Genomic DNA, 14,765 nt, shown 5'->3' with positions numbered 1-14,765 from the left:
GACGCGGAGCTCGCCGAAGTACAATTTAGTTTTATTTAATTAACATAATGTGTAATCCATGTACTGCTTGTTTTATTTTGGAAGGAGGGGTTGTTTTTATTTGGGCTATTGTGGGAGGTTTTTTTTGTATGGGCTTTTGTGTTTTTGGAGGTGGCGGGGCAGTTCCTGAGGCAGGCACAGGACATCCAGGTCTGGATGAGATACAGTCAGTATTCAAGCTGTGTTGTGTGTCTCAAGCAGAGGAAGCGTTCTGGTAGAATTGCACATCATCATCATCATCTGCATATTGGTGAATGTAGATCCTGTCGCCTGTGAGTAGAGACCCAATGTGCTCCATGTGGAGGAGGAAAGATCCCGGGGAGTCTGAAGGTGAGGATATTTAAGGATCTTGAGGTGCCCATGAACGCGAACTGGTGTAGGCTGGAAAGGTAGGAGGGTAACCAGTGAAGGACAACGTCGGTCAATCCAGTTCGAAACTTCAGGATGTGGATGAGGGATAGATGGTTGACTGTGTTGAAGGCAGCTGACAGGCCTGGAAATATCAGAATATCTATTGACTGTACCTAAATAAAAGCTGGGAATCCAATAAGTTGAATAATTTATAACAGCTGTTCCATTCCTTTCCAGAAAAGTGCAACACAGAAAGATTACGAAGACTTGTTTGAGTTTAATAAAGCTGAGATAAAGACTGATCCGATTCCACATAAGCCCGGGGTTCCATCCCATCAACCACAGGTGCAAAATATTGGATGGAACATCCCACCAACACTTCCACAAAGGAACCTTCCAGACAGTAATCGACCCCCTATCCCACCCAGAACAAAACATCCCGAGCCATCTTCCAAGAAATTATGTCCCTTACCTCCCCTACCACAAAATACAGGAACCAACCAACTGTACCCTTCTCTTGCAGAGGAAATGAAGTCGAATGCTTCTGCACAAGATTCAGTAAGTACTGGGTTTATAAATCATATATATACATACACATATATATCTTAATTTGTTCATTTTAGGTTTAACATGAATGGCCATTGCTCAATTCATGGTGAACATATTGTATTCTCTGCATACGCTAAGCCATTGGCTTCTTCTGCATTGGATCCTAATGCCATTGGCTTGAGGCATTGTCAGTCACTTTTTAGACCTGCCCACAGGAGTGTTTTAGTTTCACCTTCTTTCCATTGGCTGTTTGAGTGTATCATTCACCTCCATTGAAATGTATGAAAAACTATTTTTCATCTGAAAAGTACACGCGGTAATCACACATTTAATTCCCCATTTTATCCGTGCTTGGTATACACAAAGCAATTCTTTTTTAATTGTTTTGAACTGCAGCAAGCATTTCCGTATTGCTTTTGTCGGTTTTCGAGTGTGAATGTCAAACCTTTTTGCTTTGTCAATGCAGGTTTATAGTTATAACGCAGTTACCTCTAAATTCCGAATCAAACTAGAAAGTGGTGAACATAATTTGCCTATTGGGAAATTATGATATTCAGAAGTTTACATCTGTGTTTTGAGCTGTTTGTTGCAAAAGCTTTTGATAGCATACGGAACATGCTATTATTTTACGTCTTTAATCGAGTTAATGTCTCTCCTATACTCTGTACCAGTAAAATTGTGCACATACTTTTTGAGTCTGGTTTTTTAAGGCTGCACATAAAATAATCCATATTTTTTCCAGACACACAATGCACCACTATCTTTAGTAGTGTGGCGAGAAAAAAAGACAAATGGGAAAAAATCCTTCGCTGTCCGTGTGGAACAGAAGTGATAAAAGTCTTGTGATAATCCTTATTATAGCTCTGAAGACCATGCTTAATTGGTAAAAAAAAAAAAAATGAGCGCCAGGGCCCTCTTTAGGAGGACACGACACCTTGCTCCCCCCACTGCCCCTGCCAGCGCTGCCAATGACAATTAGATTATACCAGGCCCACAAAGCTATAACAAGCATTTACAATGCAATGGTTTCGCCTTTGGAAAAGTTAGAGCTATTGGCATTGTAAATGACAAAATTTGTATTTATGTGTTGGTTTTGAAAACAGATAAATAAATGGCATTGTCATTTACATTGCCATTAGCTTAATCTCTGCAGTCACTTTGCAGTCACTCTGCACTCCCTAGCACTCCCTACCAGTCACTTTGCAGTCACTCTGCACTCCCTAGCACTCCCTAGCAGTCACTTTGCAGTCACTCTGCACTCCCTAGCAGTCACTCTGCAGTCCCTAGCACTCCCTAGTCACTCTGCAGTCCCTAGCACTCCCTAGTCACTATGCAGTCCCTAGCACTCCCTAGTCACTATGCAGTCCCTAGCACTCCCTAGTCACTCTGCAGTCCCTAGCACTCCCTAGTCACTCTGCAGTCCCTAGCACTCCCTAGTCACTCTGCAGTCCCTAGCACTCCCTAGTCACTCTGCACTCCCTAGTCACTCTGCACTCCCTAGTCACTCTGCACTCCCTAGTCACTCTGCACTCCCTAGTCACTCTGCACTCCCTAGTCACTCTGCACTCCCTAGTCACTCTGCACTCCCTAGTCACTCTGCACTCCCTAGTCACTCTGCACTCCCTAGTCACTCTGCACTCTCTACTCTGCACTCTCTACTCTGCACTCTCTACTCTGCACACTCACTTTGCACTTTGCACTTTGCACTCTGCACTCACACTCTGCACTCACACTCTGCACTCTCTACTCTGCACTCCCTAGTCACTCTGCACTCTCTACCCTGCACTCTCTACTCTGCACTCTACTCTGCACACCCTCTACTCTGCACACCCTCTACTCTGCACACCCTCTACTCTGCACACCCTCTACTCTGCACTCTCTACTCTGCACACCCTCTACTCTGCACTCACTACACTGCACTCACTACTCTGCACTCACTACTCTGCACTCTCTACTCTGCACTCTCTACTCTGCACACTCTCTACTCTGCACACTCTCTACTCTGCACACTCTCTACTCTGCACACTCTCTACTCTGCACTCTCTACTCTGCACTCTCTACTCTGCACTCTCTACTCTGCACTCTCTACTCTGCACTCTCACTTTGCACTCTGCACTCACACTCTGCACTCACACTCTGCACTCTCTACTCTGCACTCCCTAGTCACTCTGCACTCTCTACTCTGCACTCTCTACTCTGCACTCTCTACTCTGCACACCCTCTACTCTGCACACCCTCTACTCTGCACACCCTCTACTCTGCACACCCTCTACTCTTCACACCCTCTACTCTGCACACCCTCTACTCTGCACACCCTCTGCTCTGCACCCTCTACTCTGCACTCTCTACTCTGCACTCTCTACTCTGCACTCTCTACTCTCTCTACTCTGCACTCTCTACTCTGCACTCTCTACTCTGCACTCTCTACTTACTCTGCACTCTCCACTCTGCACTCTCTACTCTGCACTCAATTTGCACTCTGCACTCACACTCTGCACTCTCTACTCTGCACTCCCTAGTCACTCACACTCTGCACTCCCTAGTCACTCTCTACTCTGCACTCTACTCTGCACTCTCTACTCTGCACTCTCTACTCTGCACTCTCTACTCTGCACTCTCTACTCTGCACACTCTCTACTCTGCACACTCTCTACTCTGCACACTCTCTACTCTGCACACTCTCTACTCTGCACACTCTACTCTGCACTCTGCACTCACACTCTGCACTCACACTCTGCACTCACACTCTGCACTCACACTCTGCACTCTCTACTCTGCACTCTCTACTCTGCACACCCTCTACTCTGCACACCCTCTACTCTGCACACCCTCTACTCTGCACACCCTCTACTCTGCACACCCTCTGCTCTGCACCCTCTGCTCTGCACCCTCTACTCTGCACCCTCTACTCTGCACTCTCTACTCTGCACTCTCTACTCTGCACTTTCTACTCTGCACTCTCTACTCTGCACTCTCTACTCTGCACTCTCTACTCTGCACTCTCTACTCTGCACTCTCTACTCTGCACTCTCTACTCTGCACTCTCTACTCTGCACTCTCTACTCACTCTGCACTCTCCACTCTGCACTCTCTACTCTGCACTCAATTTGCACTCTGCACTCACACTCTGCATTCTCTACTCTGCACTCCCTAGTCACTCACACTCTGCACTCCCTAGTCACTCTCTACTCTGCACTCTACTCTGCACTCTCTACTCTGCACTCTCTACTCTCTCTACTCTGCACACTCACTTTGCACTTTGCACTCACACTCTGCACACTCTCTACTCTGCACACTCTCTACTCTGCACACTCTCAACTCTGCACTCTCTACTCTGCACACTCTCTACTCTGCACACTCTCTACTCTGCACTCTCTCTACTCTGCACTCTCTCTACTCTGCACTCTCTCTACTCTGCACTCTCTACTCTGCACTCTCTACTCTGCACTCTCTACTCTGCACTCTCTACTCTGCACTCTCTACTCTGCACTCTCTACTCACTCTGCACTCTCTACTCTGCACTATCTACTCACTCTGCACTCTCTACTCTGCACTCACTTTGCACTCTGCACTCTCACTCTGCACTCTCTACTCTGCAATCCCTAGTCACTCACACTCTGCACTCCCTAGTCACTCTCTACTCTGCACTCTCTACTCTGCACTCTCTACTCTCTACTCTGCACTCTCTACTCTGCACTCTCTACTCTGCACACTCACTTTGCACTCTGCACTCACACTCTGCACTCTCTACTCTGCACTCCCTAGTCCCTCTGCACTCTCTACTCTGCACTCCCTAGTCACTCTGCACTCTCTACTCTGCACTCCCTAGTCACTCTGCACTCCCTAGTCACTCTGCACTCCCTACTCTGCACTCCCTACTCTGCACTCCCTACTCTGTTCTTTTTCTACTAATTCGACCTCTAATCAGGTACAGCATCCTGTTGAGTGTGCTACTTGGCCCAATATTGCGGTCACAGCACTTCTGTCCCCTTGTTGGAGTATTTCATTCGTTTTCGGCTCAAGGTCAGACTACGAAAATGGCCCAGCAGCAATTTGATCTACAGAAGTATGCTACATTAAAGAGTACACTTCTGCACATTAACAATACTTGAAATGATGCATATTTCACATGCGCCGCAGTGCGTGCCCATTCTCACCTGCCTAACTTTCTTCCATTCAGAAGGAACAGTGCATTTGAAGCAAAGCCTGGAGTTAACCTTGGCAGCACACAGACCTGTGTCATCCGCCCTGCCCTTCTCCCATCCTGGTGCATTGTTTCTACAATCTCTCTCTCTTTTTTTTAATACTGTGCTGCGCAGCAACACAAGGAACAAAAAAAAATACCCAGAAAGACGGCTTAACCTTCACCCCTGTCTTTTTTCACTACTGTGTGAATTAAGCTGCTTACAGCGGGCTTGCAGTTTACATCAGCATTCCAACAATGAGCGATGTTTTCAGGGGTGTCCAATACGCAGCTCAAAAAGGGGGTGGGGGCTCTCTTTTGGAACACAGATCGCAATTAAAAATGTTTATATGCTTGACCTGTGGGTATGCTTACAAACAAAAGTTAAAAGGATGGGTTTTGATGTTTTTCAGAGACGATTAGCATAATGCTGTAATTAAGGCTCCCGGCAGCTGTATCCCCTCAGCTATTATACTGACTAAACCTATTTATCTGGGGCGTTCTGGCGCGCTGGCTGAGCGCGCGGGTTTTGCCAGTCGACTGGATGAATAGACACACGCCGTGTTCTTGCTCGCGATCTATCGCCATATGCCTGTCTTTTACAGTTCTTTGGTGCATGGTGTTCAAGAAGTGGATAATTAGCTAAATTAATTAATTGACACTCACACTTGTAATTAGAAAACGGTTACATGCCGCGGTCCTCGTTGGGACTACTTCAGCTTCTGAGGGGCTGATATTAAAATACTGTAACATCATTAAGAACGCGCAGTGTTGCCGGCCGTGCGTATTGTAAACAAGTCCTTGCGAGCGAAAGCCACGCAGCATACTGTTACTTCGATGCCACGTCTCGGGAGGGGGGCGGGGCTTCGAGGGCATGCAGTCGGATAAAATTCAGAGTGGATGGATGACCTTAACAATTAGTGCATATTTTTGTTTTTCTTCATTTGTCAGTACAATTCACAAACAGACGGAGACAATTTTGCTAACATTTCTTTCTTTCGTATGCACGGACGTGTAATGTTTTAAGTTGATGAGTTAAACACTCCTCGAATGAGTGACACGGCGGTACACGATTTGAGGAGCCTAGATGAAGATTGGCGCTCCAAACACCCTAAACATTTAAATACAATAATCTTTCTGTGGTGTACGGCACAGAACATGGCGAAGGTTGAGAGTCAGAAAGTCCTGACCATGGTTTAACAAGCACTCACCTGGGCTTCCTCCGTCGGCCGTGGTCGGCATGGAATGACAAAAACAAACCCAGAAAAAAAAAACGAAACTCCGCCCACCTCCGCGATGACGACATCGCAGAGGCGGAGAGGGAAAAAATCGCGGGAACGCCCACGAATCTGGTCCGGCCATGACGGACAGATCTTTGTTCCAATGGCTAGCCTCCATTTATGGCACTAGCCAATGGAACAGAGGGCGTAATCCCAAGCCCACTCTGTACTAACAGAAGATTTCGCCTGCGCCGAAAAGCTGCGCAGTGCGCAGCCTTCGGCCAGCCGAAACCTAAAAATGGCTCGGGAGGACCTATTAGTCATTTTAATATATTTTATATTAGTAATAAACTGTTGTTTCGATCTTCTATAAAGTCACCACCGGCTCAAATTAAGCACTGCCTGCAGCCCTTTTATAAGGCTCCTTATCCCAAAATTAAATCACACACACAAGCTAAGAATAAGCTAATTATCACTTATGAATGGACATTTTAGCCACCGAAGGTAACGCCTAAAAAACAAACACTAGGTAAAATAACTCAGAGGCAGATTTATCGAGATTGTGCACCACCACAAAGTTATGCAAAAAGCCACAAAGTCTTGATATGGTATTTACTTTGCTGCACATTTTTTTGTGCTCTGGGAAAGTGCCCTTATTGTAGTACAAAGATTACTTTGCACTCGTGTGTCAAGGGAAATCCAGCGGGTGGTGCTTAGGAGTTCCAGGGCAAATACCCATGGCTTGTGAAGTAAAGCTGTATCTGCTAATGTTGTCAGACTTGGCTCTGCGTCAAAAGACAACGCCTACTTGAGGCGGGAGCAAAGAATCAAATGTTTGTATTCCTTCTTACATTTAACACATTGCAGTGCACAGCACTCATCCAATGTGTGAACTGTTTTACAAAATGTCCAGGTGTAGGAGTTTGTGCAGGAAGGGTACTCTTCAGTACAAAACCTATGCCAGACAGCACAAACGCTTTTGTGCTGCAGTGCAAAGGTGTGCGCGTTGCGCTAGGCACCCTTGATGAACAACAGGGCAGGGTCAGAAGCAGCAACAGTGTACATTTAGTAAACCTGGATTTCAGCTACTCATTTCCAATGCAATGCATCATAGTAACTTCGGTTGTTGCGCTGCGCCATTGTTTCGTAAATCAGTCCCCTAGAGAAATTCAGTGTAAAATCTTGCCCTGAATATTATGAGGGCGGTGGACATGTAAAATTCGGGTGTGCATTTATTGGTTAGCATCAAATTTAATTAGAAAGTAAGGAGGAAATAGAAGTGGTTGAGGTGTGAGTGCAGAAGGTTGCAAGGGAGAGCGGAGAGGAATCATGGGTGAAAATTAGGATGGATTTATTTTCTGTGGAACGTTCCAGACCATGGGAATTCTGTACTCTTAGCCACAGCGGGGTATTTTCAATGGGATCAGGACCAACAAAGCAAGCTTAAACTTCATATCTCTAAATTATAGGGATCCTACTGACCCCTTTTTCAAGGCTTTCCCTCCCAAGAAACTTCTGAGCACTATATTAAGACCTAGAGTATACTTGGAATGACGCTTACATAGGACTGCTAAATTTTACATTATTTGTGGAGATATGCATCGGTAATTCTTCAGTATGCGGAACTCTTTACACATGCAACTACATCATGGTCTGTACTGCAGTCAGTGAATTACAGGAATACTTCTGAAATGCATTGAAAATTCCTAAAAAAGTAGACATTTACTCCAACAGTATGCTGTTATCTTCTAGTAACCCTGAGTTTACTAGAGGCCACAAGTTAAACTCCCTTGATTAGGGAATAACCTACCACGCCCACAATTGCGGGGTCATTATAGGCTCTTTTTACCTATGCCATCTACCACATGCTCCAAGCAGACAGTAAATGACCGGAAGGGGGTCGGTGTGGGTCAGGAGAGGGGGGAAGGCATGGAACAGGATAGGCCGTCTGTGGCCATTACAGCCTGTCATGGCGGGGTTTGCATTGTGCGCCCCATCCAGTGGTGACGGAGGTGGGTCTCTGCACGCACCCCCCCCTCCAGTTGTGGTTTTATGGGGTGTGGTACACGTCCAGTAAAACAGAGTCTGGTGTTACCAGACATGGTCATTTCAGGCCTGCAAACACGGACCTCTCATATTTACCTTAGAACATTTTTCACATGTAAGGAAACCACTGCAGGCAGCTAGTAATGGCGCCCTGGGTGTAAGAATATAAGTATACATGTCTCATCTGTCTTTCATACAGTATTTGTGAAGGATGTCTTAAGGAGTATTTTTCTGGAGGTGGGGATTCAAATTATATCTTTAATTTTACAAGCTGAGGTTGAAAATTTACTGTACTTTGTAAAGCGCTTTATAGCCCCAACTTTTCCAAAACGTTCACATGTGCACTACGGCAACAGAAGTAGTGTGTGTTTTTAACTTAAAACTTTGTAAAATCTTTAACCCATTTTTGTTTTTGTTTAACACAAACTTTTTGAAGGAAAATGTTTTGATACACAATGGCTTGTGCACTTCACTTAGTAGACAAAAATAATTATCAAACTTTCCAGTGTTTAATATGCATTTTTTATTCTTTTATTTTGTAGACTTCCATTATGTCTGGCTTGTACCCTTGGAAAAATAAAATGACGAATTCCGCAAGTTCTGATTCGCTCCTCACTGATACAAACTCTGAAAAGTTACCTCCCAAGCATTCTTCATCCGGTGAAGTCCAGAAATGGAAAGAGACAGACATTTTGCCAAAAGCTAGCAGTGACAATATTGGGAAAAATAACTGGCACATTGATAAACTGCTGAACCCTGCCAAGGAGTTTAAAAATAAGGTTCTCCCAGCCTTGGAAAACAAGGTCACAGCTATGAACAATTTTAAAATTCCACTCAGTCCCAAGCTTGCTGGGGTAATGAACAAAATGGGCGTGGAAACATCTTACCCAAAAACTACTGCCGGGAACGTCTGCTCAGGGCCAGCTACTGGACAAAAATGCAATGTAACATCTCATCAAAAAAACTCACCAACATTTGGAACTAGTCCGTCGCCATTTGTGTCCAATCACCCGACAGGTTCACAAAATATATCCACATTGAATTCAAGGGGGGAAAAGGAAGCCACTGTCAATGATCCTTCTCTCATCTACCAGTATAAAAGGCCCCCACCATTTGCACCCGGATTCTAGGAATTTGTAAACTGAGTAAGGCACATATGAAACATTATTCCTAGTCTAGATGGTAATTTAAGAGATTGCACTTGGTGTTTCTATCAAATTAACTTGTAGAATGTTGTTCCTACTACCAGGATTTCAAAATGTAAATGTTATCATTTGCGGTTTGTCTAACAAAAGATATCTCAACCTGGAGTCTTAAAAATGTTTAATTGTACTATTAGCTGAAGCCGGTTTCCCAAAAACAATTTAAATGGTTTTTGAGTTAGATATTGCTTCTCTATACACAATATTAATTTATATGGATACAAATATGAAAAAAATGTTTGCAGTAGTTTTGAAAATAATAGAAGTGCTTCTTACATTAAAACACATTTTTTACATGTTTTGAAACATTAGATAATGCTTCATATTTATTGCATTACATTCAGGCCAATCAAAGTCCCAATATTTCATATAGTAACTTGATTATGCAACTCTGTGTATTAAATATTTTCAACATTTTTTGTTCATGTGTGTTCAGTGATGTTGTGCAGTGGAGCATGTAGTCCTGGGAGAACAAAACATAAAGTTTAAATCTATGAATTCTGGAGTGATTAAGGACTTGTCGAACCCTCATATTTTTTGTGGTTTACATTCAAGTTGATTTGATTCCTAAATATTTCTTCATACTTTTGCACATTACAAAATATGTTTTGCTCATGCCATGTACTTGCATTTTTGCTACTGTGGATTTAGGCATTGAACAACCTTAAATCACTTCAAAATTACTTGAATAGAATATTGAATATTACAGATGATGAAATTCATGTTTTTTCAATGTATTAATGCGATTGGGCCTTGTAATATATAGAATTTCTCTTATCTTGTATTGGGTCCTGCAAACCAAACTAAAAAAGATTTCTTATAGGCCTTGTACTGCGCTATATGCTGTTGTAAGATGGCTGCACAGGAATTTCATTGTTTTCTTTCATTTTCTATGATTTCAAAAAAGCTATTAAAAAATCATCCGCAAATGTACCATTAGGGTATAGAAACATTTTCAACATATATGCATCATAGATTTATAATGTCATAAATAAAAGCCGCTCATACTAAGCACAATGCACTTTAGGTGGTTCTGGATTTAGTCAAACTGACATATAGTTAGAATAATTGAGATCTTTTCTTATCACTCATTTATTGAATGTGATGCCTTGTCTCATTGCGAGACGGATGACGAGAACACCTCCTTGGCCAATTGGAACTTCCTTTATAAAAGGATTTCTCTAAAGGTTAATGGCTCTTCAGAGTACCACGTTTAAGAATTTCCAACCAAAAATATTGATTCCATATTAAAATAACAGGCACAATAAATTCAATTTACTTTAAATTCCTGGATGTGGTGGTGACTGCCAGGCAACCTTATTAATGGGACAATAGGGTGAGCACCTCCCTCAAGGCCATTATAGATAAAGTTTCCCGGCCTAGCTTTTGTTTTAAAGTCAAATTGATTCTGGACTTGTAGTATTGTTTTGCTTCCTTTGAAGTTATCAGATTAAAAAACCTGAATTTAATGTATTATATTTGGAAGTTTCAGGACTGGAGGCGGTGTCCATAATGACCTCATGTCAGGTGGTCTCCTTGTTTGACAAGTAAATAAGAGGACTAAAATGTTCACTAGAATATGAAGCGCTAAATACATATTTACGTTAGCCATCTATGAAGTGATTTTTTCTGCAAGTATCAATGTACAAACACAAGCGGTGGCTGTCCTTACATCAATAGGAAATGCTACAAGTACCACAGCAATTAACAACAAGGCATGAGACCATCAGAAAGGTGGGCAGTGTGGGTCTATGTTAGTATAGAGAAGGCACCACAGAAAATGCATTGCAAATATTCTACCCTAATTAAAGCTTCCCAAGAGTTTATTTAAATTAATTGGTATGTAGCCAAGAACCTAAATCAACAAATTCCTCTGAAGGAGAAATGTTTTTTGTTCACCCGTAGACCAAACTCACTCAAGCCCAAAACCTTAATCCTACCTAAAAATGAATATACACCTTAATGTACTTTTTAAAAAAACACTCCAATCCATACCTTGACTTTCACCCTAATTCTAAACCAAACCCTAATGCTAATCCTACACCTATTGGTCATTCTTTAATTTACCTTCATTTGAAACCACACCGTAACCCTAGTCCTAATGTACTCTTACCCAATCCCTATTGCTAATCCATACACTCATTTTAACTGCAAGCAAACTCTTCACCCGACCTAAACTTCAATTAACATAACCCACTTTTAGCCTCATTACTAAAGACCGCTGTACTGATTTACCTGAACATTTCTTTGTAATGACTTTACCATTTTGGAGAGACTCTGTAATGGTATTCTGTGTTCAGGAGAAACGTGTGTGGCCTCCACACCTTTCTTCTTATATCTATACCAGACTCCCTTATCGATTGTCAATAGTTGCTGAAAGGTTTGAGAGGGCACCTATGCGCTCCTCTTCTTTTGAGATTACATATTGTATAGTAGACGGGCACCCCTCAGAACAGAGGCCTACTTGCCAGCAATAACACTTTGTCCCTCATTTAGTTACGGATTCCTTAAAAAGTTAGAGATTTGCTCCTTTATATGTATTCCTATGTCTGTAGTACACTTCTGCCTTTTTTGGATCTACTGAAAATTCCAGGTGTACTATTGGGAAACGGCAAGAGTAGCTTGTTTCCAGGAGTATTTTAGAAATTCTTTTGGGGATTACAAGTTACATGCAAAAGCATCTTCCCGTGGCTAAATGTACATGGTCTAAATGTATGTGGCTGTATGTACCTCACAGTAGTTCATTTCTACTTTTAATAAAATGCTCTACACAGAAAACATTTATCTCCACTGAGAAATCTCTTCCTTATACCCTCTCAAGTTTTGGGGCTGTTCCATGAATTGTATACAGGTTAACTTCACCCCTTGACGGAAATTCTGTTTCCAGCATGGGAATGGGCTGTGAACCTTTGGAAGTATCCATAGACGTACAAACTTTCCATGGCATTCTCATCCTTCAATGTCCCCTCCCCACCCTGGTAAGCGAATTTATTCATATGTTTCATACAACATATGTTTTGCAAGCGTAAATACATATGTTGTGAAAAGCAGCTGTGGATTTATACTTGTGACAAATCGCAAGATGTGCACCCCCGTTCAAGTTATGTGCGCATATGTCTTTAATAATCGAGATATTTTAGTTTTAGGGTAACTACATCAAGCAGAATTTAAGTTACGCAGTTTTACCACGCCTATTTAGTAATACCCCTATGTGTCAATGATCAACCAAGCAGAAAGTTCCATAGTTTCTCTACGTCATGTCTTTATTTAGAAACTGATTTTCCAGCAGTATTTCCTTGTTTAATGTATCTCAGGTTTATTGTCGCTGAAAGAGCATAACGGCTTCAGATCGCATTATTTCCTCTTTTTGTAGTTGCTTTACTTTATTCCCAGCTGCCTGTGCCTTCATTTCAGCTCTTTTCCTAACAGGCTGTTGGCAACTCAGGGACCAAACAGGCAGGATAAGAAAGCTTATCTTCCCGCTAGTACGGTTTCACTGATGATCTCTTTGGTCAGCGTCAGAACAATATGAGGTAATGATTTTATTGGGTAAGTCACACATCACCTGCAGTTTCCCTTTTTAAACAGTTTCTGTATGTTACTTGTTACATTTGAAAAGTTTACCGTGGAATCTTACATGTCAAAATACAATATATTTGGTACAACACATACCAAACAAAATTACAAACTCAAAGCTTAATATTGAATTAGAAACTCTGTGAAAATGTGAGTGCCATATTTACCTGTTCTGCTGTTATCTTTCCATAATACTTTAATTCACAATGTAGTTAACTGGTAGCACTCCCAAAATATGCATTACTGTACCACCTTCCAGACTCTGTAAGCCATTTCAAATATGTTGCAAGTTTGTGAGAGGGGTACTGGCAAGTATGAGGACCGAGATTTTATTTTGTGTAACAAAGTTTTAATAAGAAATGTATATTTTAAGTAGTAAAAGACACTTCTCATTTACTTTCTTAAAATGAATGTACATAGAACTGAATAGAGAATCAGTAGGCAAGGTTTAACAGCAGATACAAATTATCTACAATTTCCCCCTTGTATACAGAGGAGTATCTTTAACAAATAACCTTTTCCAATATGATGTATATCATCCTTGGTATCTAATCCTTTCCTCCTTTACAACTAGTGCACACAGTAAAATAGAATATTATGAAAATTATTCATACTTGTTCTGTGTGTCGGTGATATCGATTAACGAACGGTGTCATTTGGTACTGATAAGGTCTACATAGCAACATTTTAAGTTTACAAAAATGTGTCCAGTCGAGTCACTACATGTTTCCATATTGCAATTTTTTGAAAAACATTTAAAATGTCCCTAATCAATTTGAAAAAAATCATCCTATGACAACTCAAGCTTAACACATAAAGTTAAAGGAAATGCTTTTACAAGTTCTTCTGAATGGATGAACCATAGGGATGTTGAAGATCTGAGACAATCTGGCCTGCACTGAGCCTTTTTGGTAGACCCATTTCTCTTTGATCATCAGTAGACCATCTCAAGGATTAAGGAACCATTTTTTGACTGAGATTTTCATTCAGACTTTAGAAATCATGTTGAAACGTCCCCTCCTCGGCTCAGAGGCTCAAATCCGAATGTGAAAAGTACTGTTGGGGAGAAAAAGAGTATACAATTGTATCAATACAAGCTTTTGTTACTGAGTAATTTAACAATTAATCTGGCACTTTAAATCTTTTACATTGGCAATACGCTTTCAATACTTTAGGAATACAGAATTCATTTGAGGGCTTTGGGCAAACGTTTACATTTCTAATGGACGAATTTAGCAATCTACTTAAAAGCAAGGTCTATTAACTTAAGGTAGATTTTTCTAAAACTATTCCCATTACATTAAGATTTCAGTTTGCTTGTTTGACCATTTTAAAAGTTGATTTCATAGTTTTAGATATTGAGGCAACATAGTTAATGCTCTAGTGTTAGCCTAGTGCAAGTGTAATACTTGTTTCTGCACATGGTCTTTTGTTGTTCTTTGTTTTGAAGGATTGGTGCACTGATCTGAACCATTTGATTGGCCTTCAGTGCCACCAAGCCATACCCCCCCATATAATTTTCTTACGTCTAAACCGACATAGTCAAATTTCAGCAAAAACACTCCCACGTGGAAGCTCTAATTCAGTTTGAAACTAAAC

The 14,765-nt window shown here is 41.7% G+C and overlaps 2 protein-coding genes across 2 annotated transcripts in view; one reads left to right on the top strand and one right to left on the bottom strand.

Moving 5' to 3' along the window:
* The window catches only part of HSH2D (hematopoietic SH2 domain containing), a 31,628-nt gene extending 19,260 nt beyond the window's left edge, over positions 1–12,368 (top strand). The window contains exons 5-6 of the mRNA XM_086947040.1: positions 628–948; positions 8,931–12,368. Coding sequence (XP_086803166.1) covers positions 628–948; positions 8,931–9,518 — 909 coding nt within the window. The 3' untranslated portion in view covers positions 9,519–12,368. The remainder of the gene's footprint in view (positions 1–627; positions 949–8,930) is intronic.
* A 1,106-nt stretch (positions 12,369–13,474) lies between these two features.
* CIB3 (calcium and integrin binding family member 3) overlaps positions 13,475–14,765 on the bottom strand; it is a 48,114-nt gene continuing 46,823 nt past the window's right edge. The window contains exon 6 of the mRNA XM_086946334.1: positions 13,475–14,222. Coding sequence (XP_086802460.1) covers positions 14,201–14,222 — 22 coding nt within the window. The 3' untranslated portion in view covers positions 13,475–14,200. The remainder of the gene's footprint in view (positions 14,223–14,765) is intronic.

This window comes from Lissotriton vulgaris, chromosome 12 (assembly GCF_964263255.1).
Source record: "Lissotriton vulgaris chromosome 12, aLisVul1.2, whole genome shotgun sequence".
In the NCBI taxonomy this organism is placed as follows: domain Eukaryota; kingdom Metazoa; phylum Chordata; class Amphibia; order Caudata; family Salamandridae; genus Lissotriton; species Lissotriton vulgaris.
This window is presented reverse-complemented; position numbering and strand designations above follow the sequence as displayed.